Source organism: Giraffa tippelskirchi, chromosome 8, assembly GCF_054371585.1.
Source record: "Giraffa tippelskirchi isolate mGirTip1 chromosome 8, T2T-mGirTip1v1.2.pri, whole genome shotgun sequence".
Taxonomy (NCBI): Eukaryota; Metazoa; Chordata; class Mammalia; order Artiodactyla; family Giraffidae; genus Giraffa; species Giraffa tippelskirchi.
In genome coordinates this window covers 81,367,476-81,387,746 of record NC_137282.1, presented here as the reverse complement: position 1 = coordinate 81,387,746, position 20,271 = coordinate 81,367,476, and the positions used below count along the sequence as shown (strand labels likewise).

Genomic DNA, 20,271 nt, shown 5'->3' with positions numbered 1-20,271 from the left:
ACTTGGGAGAATATTAAACTCTGCACTTTGGGAATACACTAAAGGAACAGGGGATGGGGATGGAGTCTAAGACTAATTACACAAGAAATTGATCAATGTTACCTTGATATGGTGCTACATACACTTTTATAAAAAGACCTCAGTAATTACCTCTATAAGATGCTCCTGCCTATTGAATGGCAGAGGTTCAAGAGGATTTTCTGGAATTTTGATATCTTCATCTCCTGTAAACCACAGGCCAGCCTACACAAAAAACAAAAATGAGAATCATTAAAGTTATGCTGAGATGTAATTGCTTCTCTCAGAGCCACAAAGGTTGAATTGGTCTTTGCAAGGTATCTAGAGCAGAGGTCCACAAAGTAAGGTGCAGAAACCATGGAGGTGCTGAAGCAAATTCTAGAAATTCCATTCACGTGTATGAGATCTCATTCTTTTGTAATTATTTTTTTTAGATTGATAATGTATAGAATGCATTAGTGCAGTAGTATACATGAATGATTTATAAATGAAAACCCACAGGCCGGGGCGCCTACACTATGACTATACTGTAACTGTTGGAGTGTGCAATGAAGCTTGGAGGTCCTCACCCTGGATGTGGATTCGCAGCAATATCGTGGCTCAGACAGTAAAGAATTCACCTGCAATGCAGGAGACCTGGGTTCGATCCCTGGGTGGGGAAGATCCCCTGGAGGAGGGCAACCCACTCCAGTATTCTTTCCTGGAGAATCCTATGAACAGAGGAGCCCGGCAAGCTACAGTCCATGGGATCGCAAAGAGTTGGACACGACTGAGCAACGGAGCACACTCTTCTGGTGTCTGTGTCCTCCATCACATCGCATGTGTCCTGTCCGTGTTTATATATGTCTTGGAGCCTAGTGTCCTGCTGGGGCACGTTGTTGGTATTGGAAATCCTGGCTGAGTGAGTGACTGACTGACTCAAGAGCTCAAGGAGCGATTTTGAAAAGACAACACTTGTCCTCAGCCCATGTCTGCCACTAATTACCAAACCCCTTGATTGCCATCTGGGGATGCCTTGCCCCTCTCTCCCTTTCCCCCACCCCACTGCTCCCAAGCTGGCGTAGAGCCCTATTGCCTCCATCGTGAGCTGCTCCAGCAGCCCTCGAGCTGTCTTCATTTCCAGTCTCCCTCTTGTTTGTTTCAACTCAGACCATTCGACCATATCAGTTTTCCCTAAACTTGATTCTTGTCATGTCAGCCTCTACTTAGAACCATTTCCTTCTCTTGCTGTTTTGCTCACATCATTCCTCCTACTTGAGGAGATTACTTGTCCACCAATGTCAACCTGCTTATCTCTCCAGACTGAGCTTAAATCACACCTCCTCAGAGAGGCCCTCTTTGTTCTCTCCTCTAAACTCCAGTTTGACTTGTTTATATCACACATTTGGGCATTCAGTCCATTTTGGGGGGCCTCATTCATATTTGCTACTAAACATTAGGTATTAATTCCTTGGGTTTGAAGAATGTGTCTTGCCAAGCTTAGACTTTACATATGGCAAGTACTTCCTTTTGTTTCTAGGTCTTGCTCCCTTGCTGTCTTCCACTGTGACAACCTACCCTTGGCACTGTCTACTGCCAAGAACCATTGGCGGTTCTAACCTGACTCTGGCCTGGGCTCTGTGCCTTCTTTCCTTCCGAGAATTACTTGTGCTTGGAGAGAAGGCTGGAGTGGCACTGGGTAGCTTATAAGAGGATGCAGCCTCCAGAGGTGGAGACTAAGTTTTCATTTAGAACAGAGGAGTGCTGGGTGGGAGATTCTGGCCACGCATAAGTGTGTGAGAGAGAAGATCCAGGAGAAGCTAGGGTCCAACATGGGCTCAAGTTTTGAATGTAAGTGCTTTGCTTTGCCCAGTGGCTAAACTGTTGACAGTAAGTACCACTCCATGGGGGCTTCTCTGGTGGCTTAGCTGGTAAAGGAACTGCCTGTAACGGGCGGGAGACCCGGTTTTTCTACCGTCAATTCCGTATCCGGTTGTTTCAACACATAGGAATTTCCCTTGATTCTTAAAACCAAGAATTCATTCAGTCACCTAAAAAAAAAAGTACAATAGATGGTATTTTAAAAATTAGGAAGCTGTTTCAAAGTGTTTCACACAACAAGAGCACCATTGAAGAAAGAACCTAATTAGAGAACGACTTGTACTTTTTAAAAAGTCACCCAAGAAAATTTTACCATGTGAAATGGTACACGTGAACTGTAGGGCTGGGTTTAGATTGATCAAGAGGGGTTCAGTCAGCCACATCCTGCCCCGCTGGGTAATCAGGGGCTTTCTCCTTGAAATGTGGAAGTGTCCCTTTGTACTCTCTCTCTAAAACATGGCCAAGGAATTTGAGGTCTACTTTTCCTTAGAGAATAAGTGCTGTGTTGTTTGGATCCTAGGACATCTGACTCATTAAGCCTGTGATAACATGCATTCTCACTGACAGAAGGTGAGTCGAGAGAGTTCGCCATCAAAGAATTCAGCGTGAGTGTGACTAGACGCCCACACACGACAGAGGCCAGCGTGTCACGGCTGCCCGAGGGCTGGGAGCAGGGGCAACGCACTTTTACGCTCGCGTGGCTCAGCCCAGGTACACAGGCAGAGCAGCTTCACAAACCCTGTGTCTTATTCCATTTTAGAAGCTGGGGAAGTCAACACACTCTCAAGTGGCGGTTGCGGTGAACGTGCAATTAGTCAAGAAAAGAAAAGAAAACAAAATAAAAAGCAAAGTAGAGAGCTTATTTTTTTTTCCCCCAGAGAACTTCATTTCAGCAATGCAATTGTATTATTTAGCTATTCTAAGGTGACATTTTCCACAAATCATAACATATTGCTGAAGGAGCTGTTTTGACATTCCCATAAAAGAACTCTGTGTGTGGTGTGATCTGGCAAGTGGTGGGAATCTGTAAGTCATGTGGGGAGGTCAAGTAGGCCTCCCCAATGGCTTATTTGTCATGGGCTTTCTGAGAAGTGGGCACTGGGTGGGCCAGGGGAGAGGAAAGAGCTCAGAAATCAACTGCTCCCAAAACCCAGGAGGTGTTCTGATATGTATATTTGAGTTTCTGTTTCATGCAGCAGTCAACTTTCTCTAAGAAATTCACACCTTGGGTGAAGGAGCTTTCTGGTTTTGCTCAGCACTTATTGGTACAAATTACCAACACCTATGTTCATCTCATGTTTGTGCAAAAAGATGTTTAAATTGATATCCTGTGTTCATTGGCACATACTGCAAAGAGTGAAGGTCGGTACTTTCGTGACTGCACACTTGTTAAAATCTTAAGCCAACAATTTTGGCTCTGCTGTTTGTGTTTTTACACAAAATCATCTTTAGAAGTTGTAAGTCCAGGCCCAGGACAGTGAAAGAATTCACAGATTGCTCTTCTTGGGAAGTAAATCAGCCCAGTCAGTTCTGTGTCTTTCTTGATCAGCCTGGAAGAACCTCTTCAGTGTGTCAGTGCTGTTTCCTTTGGCTCAGGTGTCTGAGTGTGGGAATGTCAGGGTTGTCTATGAGCACGTCATCCATTAATTGAAGAAGAAAAGAGAAGCAGGAGGAGATGTGATCTTTCAAGGGTGAAATACACAGGAGATACAGGCACTGAGAGATTATCACCCTGATTCAAAATCGGCACCTTATGAGCCTTTCATGTCTACCAGCTGTGTGATGTGGTGGGCACTAAGATACATTTCTTTGTTGTTGTTCAGTTGCTCAGCTGTGTCTGACTCTTTTACAATCCCATAAACTGCAACCCACTAGACTCCTCTGTCCATGGGATTTCCAGGCAAGAATCCTGGAGTGGGTTGCCATTTCCTTCTCCAGGGGATCTTCCTGACCCAGGGATTGAACCTCGTGTCTCTCTCATTGGTAGGCGGATTCTTCGCCTTAGGGAAACCTGAAATTCCATTAGCAGACACAAAATAAGTCATTTACGCCCTTCTTAGTTACGGTATTTCATTCTAACCCACTCTCTTCTTACTCAAACTTCTCAAAAGATGAATGGACTGCCTTATCTTCAGTTCCTAAAGAACTATTTATTCCATCAATTCTCTGCAATCTAGATCCTGTACTCTCTCCAAATTGTTCTGGTGAGGGTCACAGTTACATCCTATCTGCAAATCTATTGGCCAGGTACCATGTTACTGGATTATCTATCACTTTACACACTTCCCTCGGGTAATCTCGTCCATTCATAACTTCAACATCTGCCTACATGATAGTGACTGATTTCTGCATCTGCCATATCAGATGGGACATTTCTGCCTGCATTTTCCACAGACATTTCAAAGTCAACTTGTCAAAAACCACCTCATCATTCAGCATGCTCATGACCAAAAGAAAAAAAAAAAACAACTGCCCTTTCCCTGTCTGTGTTCACTGTAACTGTTGTTGCTACTCGCAGAGTATTGGGTATTGGGCATTGGGCTGATTAAAATCTCTGCAGGCGAGCCTAATGAAGAGCCAGGGTTAAGAACTTGGGAGGAGGGACAATGATGTTTGCTGTGATTTCTTTAAGAGTCCTTAGCTTTCCAAGCAGTTTGGACTTTTTCAGACCCTCCCTTTCCCAGGGGGTGAGGTGGAGGTAGGTGGGAGCAGACTTCTGCCTGGGATCTGGGCAGTACCCATGCTGCCTCTGGGAGCTTAAACATGGGCCATGAGACCTGGCATGGTGAGATCAGGGAGTAATACACTTCTTAGGTCAAAAGTACTCTGATAGGATTAGTGCTGCCAGGGGCCGGTAGTGACCTGCTTATACTGTTCGTAAGTGATGGTGCCCAGCTGCTCTGCATCCAGGGCCTTGAACCTCTGTAGGGTCTCCAGGAGCTCCTCCTCCAGGGGGATGGGCCAAGGCAGCGCGACTACTAACAAGAATTTCCGCCAGTCCACGGACTCCGAGTTTGTTACCAACAAAGATGCTAACTCCTGCAACTAGAAGAAAACAGGAAATGCCATTGGGATATTTGTATGATTCTCTTGTGACATTCCACCTGCTCGCATTTTGTAGTGAGAGGTTCTGATGAAGGAAGTAAGATTTTTAGCTTGGTTAATACAGTCAGAGCTGACTTGCTCCCTCAGGTTCTACCAAGCAATCCATGCCAGACAGAACCTAGAGAGTGTTTCCATTTTTACTTCCTTGACATTTGTGGGTTTTGCTTACTGTTACACAAAGAATTGGATTTCCCAGGTGGCACTAGTGGTAAAGAAACCTCCTGCCAGTGCAGGAGATGCAAGAGATGTGGGTCTGATCCCTGGGTTGGGAAGATCCCCTGGAGGAGGGCATGGCAACCCACTTCAGCATTCTTGCCTGGAGAATCCCATGGACAGAGGAGCGTGGCAGACTGCAGGCCATGGGGTCACAAAGAGTCGGACATGACTGAAGTGACTTAGCATACAAGCACGCACACAAGGAATTAATGCTTGTGACCATAGTACACTTTGTACCTTTCCAACAGAGGAGGAATAAGATGATATGAATGTGAGAGGACTCGACAGCTTGTAGGGAAATATTCTTTAACCATCTTGTTTTCTTAAGGAGCAGAATATGATGAAAGCAAGCCTGAATCATATACTGTTACTTGTTAGGATCACTCCGTCTGGTAGTAATAGATACAAACTCATTGGCTGACCCTCATGGTCTCTGTAAGGTTTCACTGACTGTCAGCATCGTTCATTTTCAAATACTGTGTATGAACATACTATGTGTCTTTTTTTTTTTAATTTTAAATTAGTTTATTTATCTATTTTTTAACTTTACAATATTGTATTTGTTTTGCCATATATTGACATGAATCCACCATGGGTGTACGTGTTTTCCCCTTCCAGAACCTCCCTCCCACCTCCCTCCCCATCCCATCCCTCCGGGTCGTCCCAGTGCACCAGCCCTGAGCACCCCGTATCATGCATCGAAACTGGACTGGTGATTCGTTTCACATATGATAATTTACATGCTTCAGTACCATTCTCCCATATCATCCTGCCCTCGCCCTCTCCCATAGAGTCCATAATACTGTTCTATTTATCTGTGTCTCACTATGTGTCTTAATTTGAAGTTCTTTCATTTGTTCATTTGAGTTTATTGGCTGCCTGCTAAATGTCAGATACCATGCATGGACTGGTTATTTTAAAACTATTTTAAAACTATTGACTTATAGATCAAAGAAGAGAATTCTCAAGGCTTGAAACCCAAACCAAATTGAAGCTTACTTCAGGTTGAGTGAGGTGCATCCAACTACTAGGAAAGTTGTTTGTTCCAAGGTTCAGGGTTACCAAATCCAGCAGAATGTCAGCAAATGCTTTATTTCCTATTATACCTACAATACAAGGAGAAATATTTTTTGGTGTTATATATGATCTGTTTCTTTTGCTAAAGATGGAATAAATAATGGATATTTGTATAATCATTTTATTCATTTTATTTAAAACTGTAACCTTTAGAGAAACATTAGATATTTTGAAAATACAAAAATATTAATCAATTTCCCGATTCTTTTTCATGGTTGTTTCTCATCTAAGTCAACATGTCTTTTTTGGCTTAGTAATAACTCATTCCAGACTGGGTAAAATACCGAGACATTATATTTTGGTTTGGAGTCTTCTTTGACCTTTTATTCAGAATAGGTTGAATTAAAAAATAGTCCATTATTCCTATTATTATTTATATTATTAAAATGAATACTATTATTATTTACAGTAATATTCCTGTTATTCAGTAGGGCACTAGAGTATAATATTTGGCAAATATGGGATAAAGCTGTTTCAAACACATGCATATCACCACTGTGATCAAAATAACACATTTATCCTCATTTTGCTTTTTTAGATCAAGAATATATTTGTTTGGGTTAAATTTAGGGATATTTATATTACTAAATTACTGGGTTGGAAATGCTAATTTAGTTATCTAATTGGCTCAAACATTCTGATATATTTTATAAAAGGTCACTAATATTTCGAAGGCTTTTTCTCTTAAACATGAATCTACTTTACTATGAGATGTTTGTTTAGTCTGTTGCTCATTTCAAATTGCATGCACATGCATTAAAAAATAAGTAGGAAAGCAAAAATAAGTGTATCTGCTTAAAATATGTCTAACTCCCATAGCAGAGGTACCCTCTAGAGCCAGGAGACACTCCTACATGTATTCGGATAACTGTCAGGTCCAGAGTATACAGCTATTCTTCTTTGTTCAGGAATAAAAAGAGTGAAACAGGTGTAGAGTCTCACATTTTTCTTCCTATATCTAAGTTTTAGCATTTCTCAAGTCCAACATGAACTTTATTATTTCCTCTAACCTTTGGGAATCAAGCTGGAATCAAGATTGCCGAGAGAAATATCAATAACCTCAGATATGCAGATGACAACACCCTTATGGCAGAAAGCGAAGAGGAACTAAAGAGCCTCTTGATGAAAGTGAAAGAGGAGAGTGAAAAAGTTGGCTTAAAACTCAACATCCGGAAAACTAAGATCATGGCATTTGGTCCCATCACCTCATGGCAAATAGATGGGGAAACAGTGGAAACAGTGAGAGACTTTATTTTCTTGGGTTCCAAAATCACTGCAGATGGTGATTGCAGCCATGAAATTAAAAGATGCTAACTCCTTGGAAGGAAAGTTATGACCAACCTAGACAGCATATTAAAAAGCAGAGACATTACTTTGCCAATAAAGGTCCGTCTAGTCAAGGCTATGGTTTTTCCAGTAGTCATGTGTGGATGTGCTGCTGCTGCTGCTAAGTCGCTTCAGTCATGTCCGACTCTGTGCGACCCCATAGATGGCAGCCCACCAGGCTCTGCGGTCCCTGGGATTCTCCAGGCAAGAATACTGGAGTGGGTTGCCATTTCCTTCTCCAGGTATGGATGTGAGTTGGACTATAAAGAAAGCTGAGCACCGAAGAATTGATGCTTTTGAACTGTGGTGTTGGAGAAGACTCTTGAGAGTCCCTTGAACTGCAAGGAGATCTAACCAGTCCATCCTAAAGGAGATCAGTCCTGGGTGTTCATTGGAAGGTTTGATGTTGAAGCTGAAACTCCGATACTTTGGCCACCTGATGCGAAGAGCTGACTCATTTGAAAAGACCCTGATGTTGGGTAAGATTGAGGGCAGGAGGAGAAGGGGACGACAGAGGATGAGATGGTTGGATGCCATCACCGACTCAATGGACATGAGTTTGGGTGGGCTCCGGGAGTTGGTGTTGGACAGGGAGGCCTGGCGTGCTGCAGCTCATGGGGTCGCAAAGAGTTGGACACTACTGAGAGACTGAACTGAACTGAACTGAACCTTTGGGAAAATGTAGTAATCATTTTAAAATTTCAGTGGTTCAAATAAAATACACAAGGTTCAGACCTGGAAGGTAATTTTCTGTGTAGCAAGAGCAGAATATTTCTTTCTTTGATGTGACTGGCCATTCAGCAGGTTGTTCAGAAACAAATTCTCTATCCTTTTTGACCAATATCCAATATCCAATTTTATAGAAATGAGAATAACTTTCCCAGGTAGTGGAAGTTTTGGTAAAATGAGCTTCCTATGATACGATGTTGGCTTTCAGATAAGTTAGAATAAATCATTCATGTTCCTTAAAATGAAACCGGAAATAAACTCAATTGAAACCATGAAGAGGCTCAAAGTATTTAAAATTTCTGGTAGATTTGTAAAATAGTTCCACTGTCTCTAATACCTATGGCACAAGCAAAGTGTTCTAAGAAAATACTTTGAGTTCACATAGGGATTATTTATGTGGGGATTTTAGTGTGTAATGCAAAAACTGTTTTGATCTTTGGCCTTGTTTCTTAAATGACCAAGGCATATAACAATACGACCTTCACATATAATGCAGTAATGGAAACAGATAAGCTTACAAATTTTGTCTACAGATTAAAAAAAAAAAATTCTTTCCATTTGGCCCTAAGTTACTTATCTAATGCAGCCATCCATTAGAATTATCCAGGAAAAACAGTTAATTGTAAGCCAGGCCTAAAGGCACTCTTGATCATAATTACAGTCCGGTTACCCTTAGCAATAACTCAGAAAGATGACGTCAAGATAGTACCATTGCTTAGAAGTATACACTTCACCCGAAGAGTGTGAAAGAATGTGTGAATATAGAACTAGAATTAGAAGGTTATAGGGAAACCAGTCTTTGGATTTTTGCTTTGTAGGTATGCATGGTGCCAAATGCCTTTTGTGTTTGATGTGAAGACTGGTGACTTTTAAATTCCAGGTTTTTGAAAACAGTTCTTTTTGCTAGGATGAATGATGAGGTTGATATTTATCACATTACTAGTCACTTTCACCAAGGCTTTCTGAGTTTGATGAGCAATCCGAGTTAGGTATTGTGTCATCAGTTGAGGATGGTGTTCTTGTATTCCATAAATGAATGGCTTTCCTAGGGTCAAAGTTGTTAATGTCTGGAGAATTCAACTGAATTATCAGGAGATCCGTCATGCTGTCAGCCTTGACCTTGGCATGCATTTGGGACCTGGTGCGCTTCATCTGACTAAAGCCGCGTCCTGCCTCAGCTGAACTTGCAGGCAGGCTCAGCACGAGGTCAATGAGTGTCAGGATGTTTGGATACTTGTGTAAATAAACAGAATTCACAAAATCCCAGGTCAGTTTGTGGATGTTCTGAAATCTAGGGGAAAAAAAATGAAAAATGTGAAAGATGGAGACTCCTGTTTTACCCCAGTATTTATAAATCAACTAGGTTACTTATGCTTACCTAGAGTAGATCTCCAGTTTCAACATGCTCCATTCTGTGTCTACTTGGTCAATTTTCACTTTGGCTGCCTCTAAAACTGGTTCATAATGTGCAATCAGGATGGCCACCTCTTTTTCTCCAAATTCTGCAATCGATATGCCAAAGAAAAAGTCACATATCTGACAGACACGTGTGCAGCCAATCAAAGAACAACAGAATCAGAGCAAGCGCTCATGGGTTACCTTGATTTATTTTTGCTGGCCACAGTTTAAAGCTTCCAATCGTGGTTGCCTTCACCACATCTTGGCTGGCATCTCTGAAACAGCCTCGCAGCCTCTTGATAAGATGTGTTAAAACCATGCTTCTCACGTCAGAAATGTTTCCCTTTCCTCTGAGGCAGTTACCATGAACGTGTGTGACTGAATCCACCCCACGTTCTTTTGGCCCTGGTCTGGGAGGGGAAAAAAATGCCCCAAGAGACGATTACATGCAAAAGTCTCTGGCAAATGGTTTCCCAAGTCCAGCTGTCTGGTTTTGATAGACTCTCAGATCATCCCGGACTCCTCACCTTGTCTGATAAATTCGGAGCATTTCCAGTGTTGACTCTAAGGTGGCAAATATATCAGCAATTGAGGAATTTCTGTTCTGATTGACATGGGACAGTATGCTAAGGACATTGATGACATCCACCAAGAAGTGGACAAATTTGACAACATCTGCCTGGAGGAGAGACTCCAGGAGTTCTTTGGCTTTCTGATGACTGCTGTCACTTCTGCTTTCTTCTGCCTGCAACACAGGTTGGGAATAAAATAGTGGTTTATCTTTCTCAAAATTATCTCAAATTGCTCAATAAAAGTATTTTTTTTTAATTCTGAAAATCTGAAATAGTACCATATTTCAAAATTACTTACGGAATGCAGCTCCTGGACAATTGCTGGATATCCCTTGAGGAAGTTCTGGAGGGCAGCCCGCAATCCCTGAAGCCACCTGCGGCCTCTGACTTGAGAGGGCAATGCAGGTCGAAGGTGGAGGCCCTTGAAAGCGGTTATCAGAGCACTCCTGTGAGCAGAATTGTGATAGAAGTGGTACATGCTGTGAAGAAGGTCTTTCACGTGGTTGTAGAGAGGAACGCTCTGGAACACTGCCTGGTAAGATAGTTCAAGGTGATGGGCAAAGCAGTAAACAGGCAGCACACCTGGCTGGATTTCCCTTAAGAGCTGGGCCACTTCGCTGCCGTTTTCTGAAGCCAGAGCTCCATCACTTCCGAAACCCACCAGTTTCTTCGCCCAGTCTCGGTTTGACAGTCGAAGTTGAAGATTTCTCTCTAGAGTTTTCTCTATGGCACGTTTTATCGCTGGGGCTCCTTCTTCTCCACAGTCTGTACCCCGACGATTTGGCAGTGCACTCTCCCTGCGCGTGCAAACTGCACATATACGAGTTCAGCTTCCTCAACTGAACTGTCTGCCATCCCATCACTGAGGACGGAGAAGAACTGACTTTTTTCTAACTTCTCTCTTAGAGTTCTCCGTTCCACTTCAGCAATAAAGTAGGTAAAAGTTCTGGCCGATTTACTGGTTCTGAACACCGGGCCGATATCAACGCCCTTCATATTGTCCAGCGAACACATCCAGAGGAAGTCTTTGAGGGGACGTCCGGTCTTGGTGATGGCATGGCAGGACCGGAACAGGTTCTCCACCCTGCCGAGGGTCACCTTGCTCATGGTCCTCACCATCAGCTCCGTGGTCGCTCTGCTCCCTGGAGAACCACCCGTGGCTTCCATGAGGGATGCCTTGGAGTGAGCCTCGCTCAGATGATGCGCGTTGAGAAATTCAGTCCTGAAGTTATCCGTGCCATAAAAAAAAACTCACCTGATTTCCCTTTGATGTCACTCCATGTTTACGACACAGGCCGCAGAACATAAGATTTAGTATCTCATCGTATACAAGCCAAGGGTATTTTTTAAGCCAAATTTTCAAAAATTGATTGTTCCTCTTTGGGAGGTAATGGTCAAGCTTCTGAGGCCTTTCCTGCTTCTTGGTGAATCCACTCACATCGTCTGGAGGATCCCTGCCTTTAAAATAACTCCATGTTGTTATTTTAAGTAATTTCTGATGCCTACTGGAAATTTTAATTCCTGTCCCCCGCTCCGAACCTATTATTTCTAGAACAATCCTAGGGAGGGCTGACCACTTCCCAGGCATTTTGGGTAGTGCTCCAAGTGCTTTGTGTCATTTACTTGTCATCACCCAGTATCCCTATTTCATATAGTTAAGAAAGTGGGTCAGTTTGTGGATTAAAGAACTTAAGGCACAGAGAGGGTAATTAATTTGTCCAGTGTCACAGTGGCCATCCATGGTGGAGTTGGGGTTTGCTAGCAGGTGGTCTTACTTAGCCCCCCACTGTTACACACTTCATATTACAGGTTTCTCCTGTGGGCAAAGGGTGCAGTGGTTTCCTTCTCCCTAGAATCTGTTTCTCCAGGCAGGAGAGGGGCATGGTCTTTTGCTGTTATTGCCTTCTCTGGGTGAAAACACAAGAGTCACAGGACACGCAGGCCTTGCCTCTGCAGGGTTTGCTTTGGACACCTCTCCCCTCCTGCCTCAGCCCTACCTTCTCTGGCATTGGTTGGGCCACCTTGCTACAAATAGGGTGTCCTAGTGGGAAGCTGTTGTATAGCACAGGGAGCTCAGTTCAGTGCTCTGTGATGATCTAGAGGTGGGTTGAGTGGAGGGGGTGGGTGTGGAAGGGAGGCTCAAGAGGGAAGGGATATGTGTATACTTATAGCTGATTCACCTTGTTGTACAGCAGAAACCAATGCAACACTGTAAAGCTATTATCCTCCAATTAAAAATAAAGTAAAAAATTTACTGATACTAAAAGAAGTTATATAGTTTAGATTTTACATTTAGATCTATAAAAAAAGGGGGAGGGCATCCTTCCTAGATTATTTCGTAAAGGAGCTGTGCCTCATCTTTTTCCTTTCCCTTAAGGTCTAATTTCTGACACTCATTTATCTGCCAGAGAGTAGAATATGTATTTATCTGGACAGAAGGACAAAATAATTAAAATCACACAAAACTCCTAAAATACGTTTCTTCCTAAAGGCAGAGAGCCTAGATCAACATCTCTCTCTCCTCCTACAACTTCTTTGAAACTCCTGGTCATGAGATGACATTGTCCTATCTCACAGCACAGTGAAACCTGGAACATGTCCTTGTGTGACCTGATACTAAAACGACTCATGTTGACACACACACTCGGTGTTTGCTTCAGTTTAAGGCTTTAGGGTCCCAGGCTTTCCCTCCTCAACAGACAGAACCACCTTCTTCTGTGCTTTGTCACGTGCCAGACGACTACTGAGCACTAGGGAGACGTTCAAGAAAGTAAATCTCCTTTCCTAATTGATCTTCTGGATCCCGTGTCTCTTAACATCTTTAAGTTGAAAACCTTTGCACTCATGTCAAACTGCTTCTGCCTCTTACTTTGTTGGCCTCTAATTTATATTTTGCCTTTTAACCAAACCTTTTGCAGTTGTTGTTAAAACAAATCCTTATTTATTTATTTATTTTTAGATCCTGTTTCTTTTTAGATTCCTGTTTTCATTTAAGCCTAGTCTCCTTATAGCTGGTACCCACTGCCTTCACTATCTTATCTGCAGGTTGGGTAACTTTCAAGCTTCCCACACTAGACCCTCAGTGCCATGATGGGTGCCTGCTCTACACACGTGAGAGTTGGTGAATACATGAACAGCCGCATGGAAAAAGCGGACTCTGGTTGTTGAATGAAAGGACTTTTAACTTTCACTACAATTTAGCTAGTTTTTACATCTTTAGCTTTCTGGCCAGATTTTCCAGAAATGCTATCTTGAATTCTGAGCACACACTTTTTCACTGGGCTGATGTAAATTCTCTGGCTTCACGAGACTACATTCCCCCTGAAGAGACACCTGGAACTGTGCCCACAGACTATTCTACCAGGTCCAAAGGCTTCTAGATTTACTACTGCATTTCTGTGATGTGAATCTGAGCAAGTGGAAGGAGTTTCCAGGCTAAGAGAACCATAGGGCTCCTGAGTGCCACACTCTTTCCTGCCCTAATCCCTAGGATTTGCCACCTGCTTAGATATTTCCGTTAATAACATCAATCCTTTCTTTTACCTTTTCTAAGAAGTGTGGAAGTGTTAGTCGCTCAGTTATCTCTGATTCTTTGCAACCTCATGGACCGTAGACCACTAAGCTCCTCTGTCCATGGAATTCTTCAGGCAAGAATACTGGAGTGGGTAGCCATTTCCTTCTCCACTTTTCTAAGAAAATTTTCTGTATTTCTTGATTTGAGTAAATGTCAGACTAATTTACTTTTCAGATCAAAATAGGAAGCTTACTTACCTGCAAAGTATGGGGTCATAGTTCTAGAATTTTCTCAAAGACCCACACAACTGTCTAGTTACTCCTTTCAGGGAATCACTAGGTGCCCTTACTCTTGCCTCTAGGTTAGCTGAGGCTTTCTAGGGAGACAGTAGTGTCTGCTGCTCTCAGACACAGTCTTATCCTCCCTCCAATCCAATCTCCACATCCTTTTGCTCTAAGTGTCTTTGATAATTCTCTCCAGTGTGGCCTTTGGGGGCAGCCAGAGGCTTCGCGTGGGCTTCCCAGGTGGCGCAGTGGTAAAGAATCCGCCTGCCAATGCAGGAAATGAGGGTTCAATCCCTGGGTTGGGAAGATCCCCTGGAGGATAAAATGGCAACCCACTCCAGTATTCTTGCCTGGGAAATCCCTGGCGGGCTATGGCCCATGTGGTTGCAAAGAGCCGGACATGACTGAGTGACTGATCACACAGTCTTAAGATTTCACAGCTTGACCACAAGCTCTTTGTGGCCCTCATTTCCTGGCTGGTCTGTTGCCCATTCCCTAAATAGGTCATGCAACTTCAAAATCTCAGTGTTGATTCCATTTTCTCCTGTGCCTAGAAGACTCTGCCCCTGCTTCTCTTCCTGGAAACTTCTGTCCAGAAGTTTCCCATGGATTACACACTTTGCTGACCCATGCAGGAGCAACAACTACTTCCTCCTTGGATTCTTATAAAAACCATGGAGCTGGGTGATATAGCTCGGCCACTATAGCCTAGACTTCCTGAATTTGTGCCCTGTCTCTGAGACCAGTCACTGACTCCACGGGTCTCCAAGAGGGGGTTGAGAGGGACACTTGCATTTTTTAGAACAAAGTTGCAGGCCTTGAAAAACTAAGCACTGCCTCTCTTGACAGAGAAGGCAATGGCACCCCACTCCAGTACTCTTGCCTGGAAAATCCCATGGACGGAGGAGCCTGGTAGGCTATAGTCCATGGGGTTGCTAAGAGTCGGACACGACTGAGCGACTTCATTTTAACTTTTCCCTTTCATGCACTGGATAAGGAAATGGCAACCCACTCCAGTATTCTTGCCTGGAGAATCCTAGGGACGGCGGAGCCTGGTGGGCTGCCATCTATAGGGTCGCACAGAGTCGGACACGACTGAAGCGACTTAGCAGCAGCAGCAGCAGCAGGAGCCTCTCTTGAAGAAGGAGTTGAGGGTACAGAATTTGCTGAATTGTGTTTTCTCTGGATAACCTCTGAGCAGAAATCAAAATAACTATGAACCAAATCTCTATAAGATATTACATTGACTACTGATGAGCTTACAAAGAAAAGGAGTCCTTATGGCTTAAGTGGGGACATTGGAACACTGCTAAAGTGTTCTAGCTTCAACAGACTCCAAATTGCTTGCATTGGAGAAAGACTCTCTTCCTGATATGCTTGGCACTTGATGTTTGGACAAGATGTATCTACCCAGAGCTCACTTGGTACATAGCTGAGTGTTTTTGGTTTGGAGGCTTACAGTCCCCAGGGAGCTGCATACCTCATGGTTCAGTTTCACCCGGTGTTGTGATTTTTCTTTTTTTTTTGGAATCGTTCTAAGATAACACTATGTTCCTATCTATGTGTTCAGTCACTTAGTCGTGTCTGATTCTCAGACCCAATGGACTGTAGCCTGCCAGGCTCCTCTGTCCATGAGATTCTCCAGGCAAGAAATCTGGAGTGGGTTGCCATACCCTTCTCCAGGGGATCTTCTCAACCTGGGAATTGAACCTGTGTCTCCTGTGTCTCTTGCATTGCATATGTATTCTTTACCCAGTGAACCACTGGGAAAGCTCTGTAGGTACCTCTTAGGGCATGTGCACCTTCAGGATACCGAGCTCACATTCTGGATAATAATAAGCAGAGTTTGTATCCATATTGCATAATGCTATATCTTACATAAGAATATAACATTACTGTAATTATATAATTAAGTGATAATGGCTTATATCACATCTGAATTGCACATTCAGTGTGCCAGACACTTTTAAAGCACTTTACAAACATTAATTACTTTAATGCTGAGATCAGTGAAATACCCTATTTTTCAGATGAGGAAAGTGTGACTAAAAGAGGTTAAATAATCTGCTTAAGATCATATTACAGTCATTTGACAAGAGGGGGAGTTGGAAAGAGCTGTCTGACACTTCTTTTTTTTTTTTTATTTAAAAAACTTTATTGGAGGGTAGTTGATTTACAATGTGTTAGTTTCTATTCTACAGCAAAGTGAATCAGTAAAACATATATCCACCCTTTTTTGGATTCTTTTCCCATATAGGCCATCACAGTGTATTGAGTAGAGCTCCCTACACAGTAGGTTCTCATTAGTTACCTGTTTTATACATGTTAGTATATAGGCCATCACAGTGTATTGAGTAGGTTCTCATCAGTTACCCATTTTATACATATTAGTATATGTCTGACACTTCTTACCCACGGATGGGTCTTCTGCCTCATCCAGCCATGAGTAAAAGTGAATTAACGTGGAGATGCTCAAGTAGGGGCTGACACATAGGGCTTGACACCATTCCAATATTGACTACTGTCATAATTTAGAAAATACCCACAAAATCCATTCTCTGCTGGGAGTATGCTCATGGGAATGATTCCTGGGACAGGGGGTGGAAAGAAGGTCCTGAGGATTCAGGCTTTCTTACTGACTTAAGCTGCTTCTAAAATTTTAAGTATAGATCTTTGTTGAGTGGCAATAAAAATGCTAGCATGGCAAGTCATTTAATTACATTTTGCATAATTTTATATGATTATCACATATAAAATCTTTTTTTTCTGGCATATTTGTGACAATCAACAAATGGTATTTTATGTCTAATTACTGCCTTTATCAAAGGAGATTTAGAAATATGACGTGCAGAATTTGATGAGGAAAGAAGGACTGAATAAAAGCATGACAGTATACGACACACTTTCAATTTTCCATTATCTTCAGTAAGCACTATCTTAATGAAGACTTAATTTTCATGTGGATAACCAGTACTCAGCAAAAACTCTTTAAGCTTTAGTTCTTTCTATTAATATTTTGATACTAGTTATTCACAAGTATTTATTCAGTCACTTGTTTTAATGAAAGATTATCCATTTCACTCAATAATTTTATTTATGTAGCATAATTAAAAGTAACAAAGTGTAACTTAATGACATTGATAGCCCTTGTAAATTTGCTAGAATATTCTTACTACAGGCCTAGTAACATAATGATTGTTACATGCAAATATGTATGTTTTTTTCCTAGAAAAGATTCATCTATTCATCATACTTTAATATATTTTAGTGAACTTGATGCTTGCATCTTAGATATCATAGGTTGCATTGGACTATGTGAAATAGTATAAGAAAATGCTCACATTTCTTGGCGTAGATATAACAGCAATTTTCAAGTTCAAGCGGGAAGTTTTGTAGGAGTCCACATTTAGAAAGGTACTACTTTCAGCCAGTTGCTCTATATTTTCAAAATGGTTATCACTTCAATTAAGATGGTCTTTTGAAATTGTAGATTTTTAGGGTAAGTACCATCAGAGGTATCCTAAAAGATTTTCTAATTCTTGAAAGGAATACGACAAAAACTTCATGTAAAAGACAGATTGATGTGTATCCATTAATAATCACAAGAATGTAGAAGAAAGACTTAAGTCAGAGATTGTTTTGGGGGCCAAAGGAACTAGGAGAGAGGGCGAGTGGTAATTAACTTCTAAGTGTCATCATAGAACCTCTAATTCTGTGACTCTGGGATGCAGGAAACAGAATGAGTATTATTTTGTCTTACTTTTATACATGAGCAAAATGACAACAATGAATATTGTTTCTGTTGATAGACCACCTGACTCTGTGCTAAGTATTTCACATGAACTTAAAAAGTGCCATATGCAACATACATTTTTTCAAATAGTATGACTGAGCTAATAACAAAGAAAGGGTTTAAACTTTTTGCTTATAGACCGTAACTCATTTTGAACCATCAAGATCTCCAAATCCCACAGTATTATATAGCTTTGTCAATTCTGTGTCAATTACAACTGTTATTCTGAAATCTGGATAATTCTCTAGCATGGGTGGGTAGAGGTGGTTCCACAGAAAGAGTTGGTCTCTGTATCTGTTTTCCTGCTGTTCACACAACTGGGGAAGGAGAAGCAGAGAAGTCCCTGACCTTTCCACGAGCATCTGTACTCAAGCCTCATAGCTCCATGGTTTCTGGTGACTGTTCCCCCAACTTTAAATATCCTCTGTATCCTTGCCATCTAGTCACTCTTTACTTCTTTCAGTTCCTTCCTCCAAGCTGTTTTTCTGCACAGTTTCCCTGACCAACCTCTTTGCACACTGATTCTCCTTTGTTTGCATTCTTGAGCACTTTTTTTTTTTTTTATCAAGTTCAGATTTTGTTTTGGAAAGAACCTAAACAGAAGTTTATATTTTCTTCTTCCTTGGATGCCTTTTCAAATTATGCTCTAAGTCCCTAGGGCAAGTGGTTTTCCTTTTACATCTACTGTAAAAATATATATATTATATATAACTATCTCCTTCCTCTTCTACCTCCCTTTCTTCTCCCTTCCTTCCTCTTCCTACCATACTTTGAGAACTGTTGCATTCTACCATACTCTGAAAATAGACAATGTATCAGTTGATACATTTTAGTCCAGTTTCTGGAGTTAATCTAAGACATACACATGTCAAGTTATAACTGATATTTGTAATTTATTTATTTTTTTACTTTTTGGCCACTCCTTGCAGCAGGAGTGGACCAAGGATTGAAACAGCGCCCCTGTAGTGAAAGTGCAGAGTCTTAGCCGCTGGACCACTAGGGAAGTCCCTGTAATTTATTTTTAAACTTTTAGTTGAAATGCAAACTCTTGATTTTGAGGTTGGATCCAAGAATGTATTATGACTATTGTCATAAATATAAAGTCTCTTCTGAAAGGGACTATGAGTGGTTGATAATTTTCCACCTACTCAAATGTCCCCCAAAACTTTAAATTTTGACCTGCTTCCAGTCACTCTCGTTCAGGATTAAAGCAAATTATATTTCATAGTTGAACTTTTATAGCTCTGTCTTATTTTATATATAAACACAAGTCTGGATAAAATGAAAAGCAAAAGCAACTTTGAAGAAGGAAATATGTAATAAAAAGACATTGTAAGCCCACACAATGCCAAAGAGGCTGAAATCTGCCTGACTGAAGGACTGAAGGAATTTCATGTGCTGGCTCTATAAAATTGAGATTTTTTTTTTTCTGTAGCTGCTGATGGCCATATTTTTGGGCCTCTGCCTCCTACGCAAATGCTGCCAACCTGAGTTACTGTGCCCTTATATCCTGGAGGTGTAGACCCACTCAAGCTGATTAGATGAGGTAATACTTCCCAGGGTAGGGGACCACCCGGGGATACAGTGGTTACATCTATTTGACTCACTGGGCTTAGCAAGGAAGTCTTTAGGCTTCAAGTAAAGCAACACTCTCTTGACTAATGAGATCTAATGTGGTTTTCTGGAAATACTGAACTTAAAAAGAAAATAACTGAAGTACAACCATTATGAAAGTGAAATTGTGTTACTAATGGACAAAGGTCAGCTGACCATTCTCTAGGGAAAAGCAAATGATTTTCCAGTAAGTAGGAGATGTTGGAAGACAAACCTCTTTTATGTGAGGCAACATAGTTCAGTGAGAAGGGACAAGATGTTTGAACCTGAAGTGTCCTGAGGGATATGTGACCATAGGCAAGTTCTCAATTGCTCTGCCACTCAGTATCCTGACCCATAAAATGGAGATGATGATCCTCCATGCTCTGTCTGAAGCTGCTCTGTCAGTTTACGTGTGCTGACAGTTGATGACAGTCACTGCTGGATATCCATAAGTAGAAACATCCAAAACTTTTTTTTAAAAAAGCCCGTGTAGGTGCTACAGAGTCATAATAATAAAATGTGAAGGAAATGAAGAATTTGTGTGCAGAAAATAATGTGTACACTTACATGTGAACAGATTAATCAATTGATTAAGTGAGTATGTATTAACAAAGGTTCTGCTGTTGGTCTACAAAACATTGAAGGAAAAGGCATACATAAATGGGAAATTCTCTACTCACTGGTCTCCCTCCCTAGACTAGTTGGGGAAGATAGAAACATAGCTCGTAATCCCAGTAAATTCCCAATGAAACTTAAACTTGAAGAATGCTCGAAGGCTGTCTC

The 20,271-nt window shown here is 41.7% G+C and overlaps 1 protein-coding gene across 5 annotated transcripts in view; it reads right to left on the bottom strand.

The window, feature by feature from the left end:
• SPEF2 (sperm flagellar and cilia associated 2) overlaps positions 1-20,271 on the bottom strand; it is a 188,520-nt gene that overhangs the window by 22,131 nt on the left and 146,118 nt on the right. For all 5 annotated transcript variants that reach the window (XM_081520872.1, XM_081520873.1, XM_081520875.1 and 2 more), the window contains 3 exons: positions 6,199-6,305; positions 4,741-4,923; positions 151-243 (listed from right to left, as the gene is read on the bottom strand). In XM_081520872.1, the coding sequence (XP_081376998.1) occupies positions 151-243; positions 4,741-4,923; positions 6,199-6,305 (383 nt within the window). The remainder of the gene's footprint in view (positions 1-150; positions 244-4,740; positions 4,924-6,198; positions 6,306-20,271) is intronic.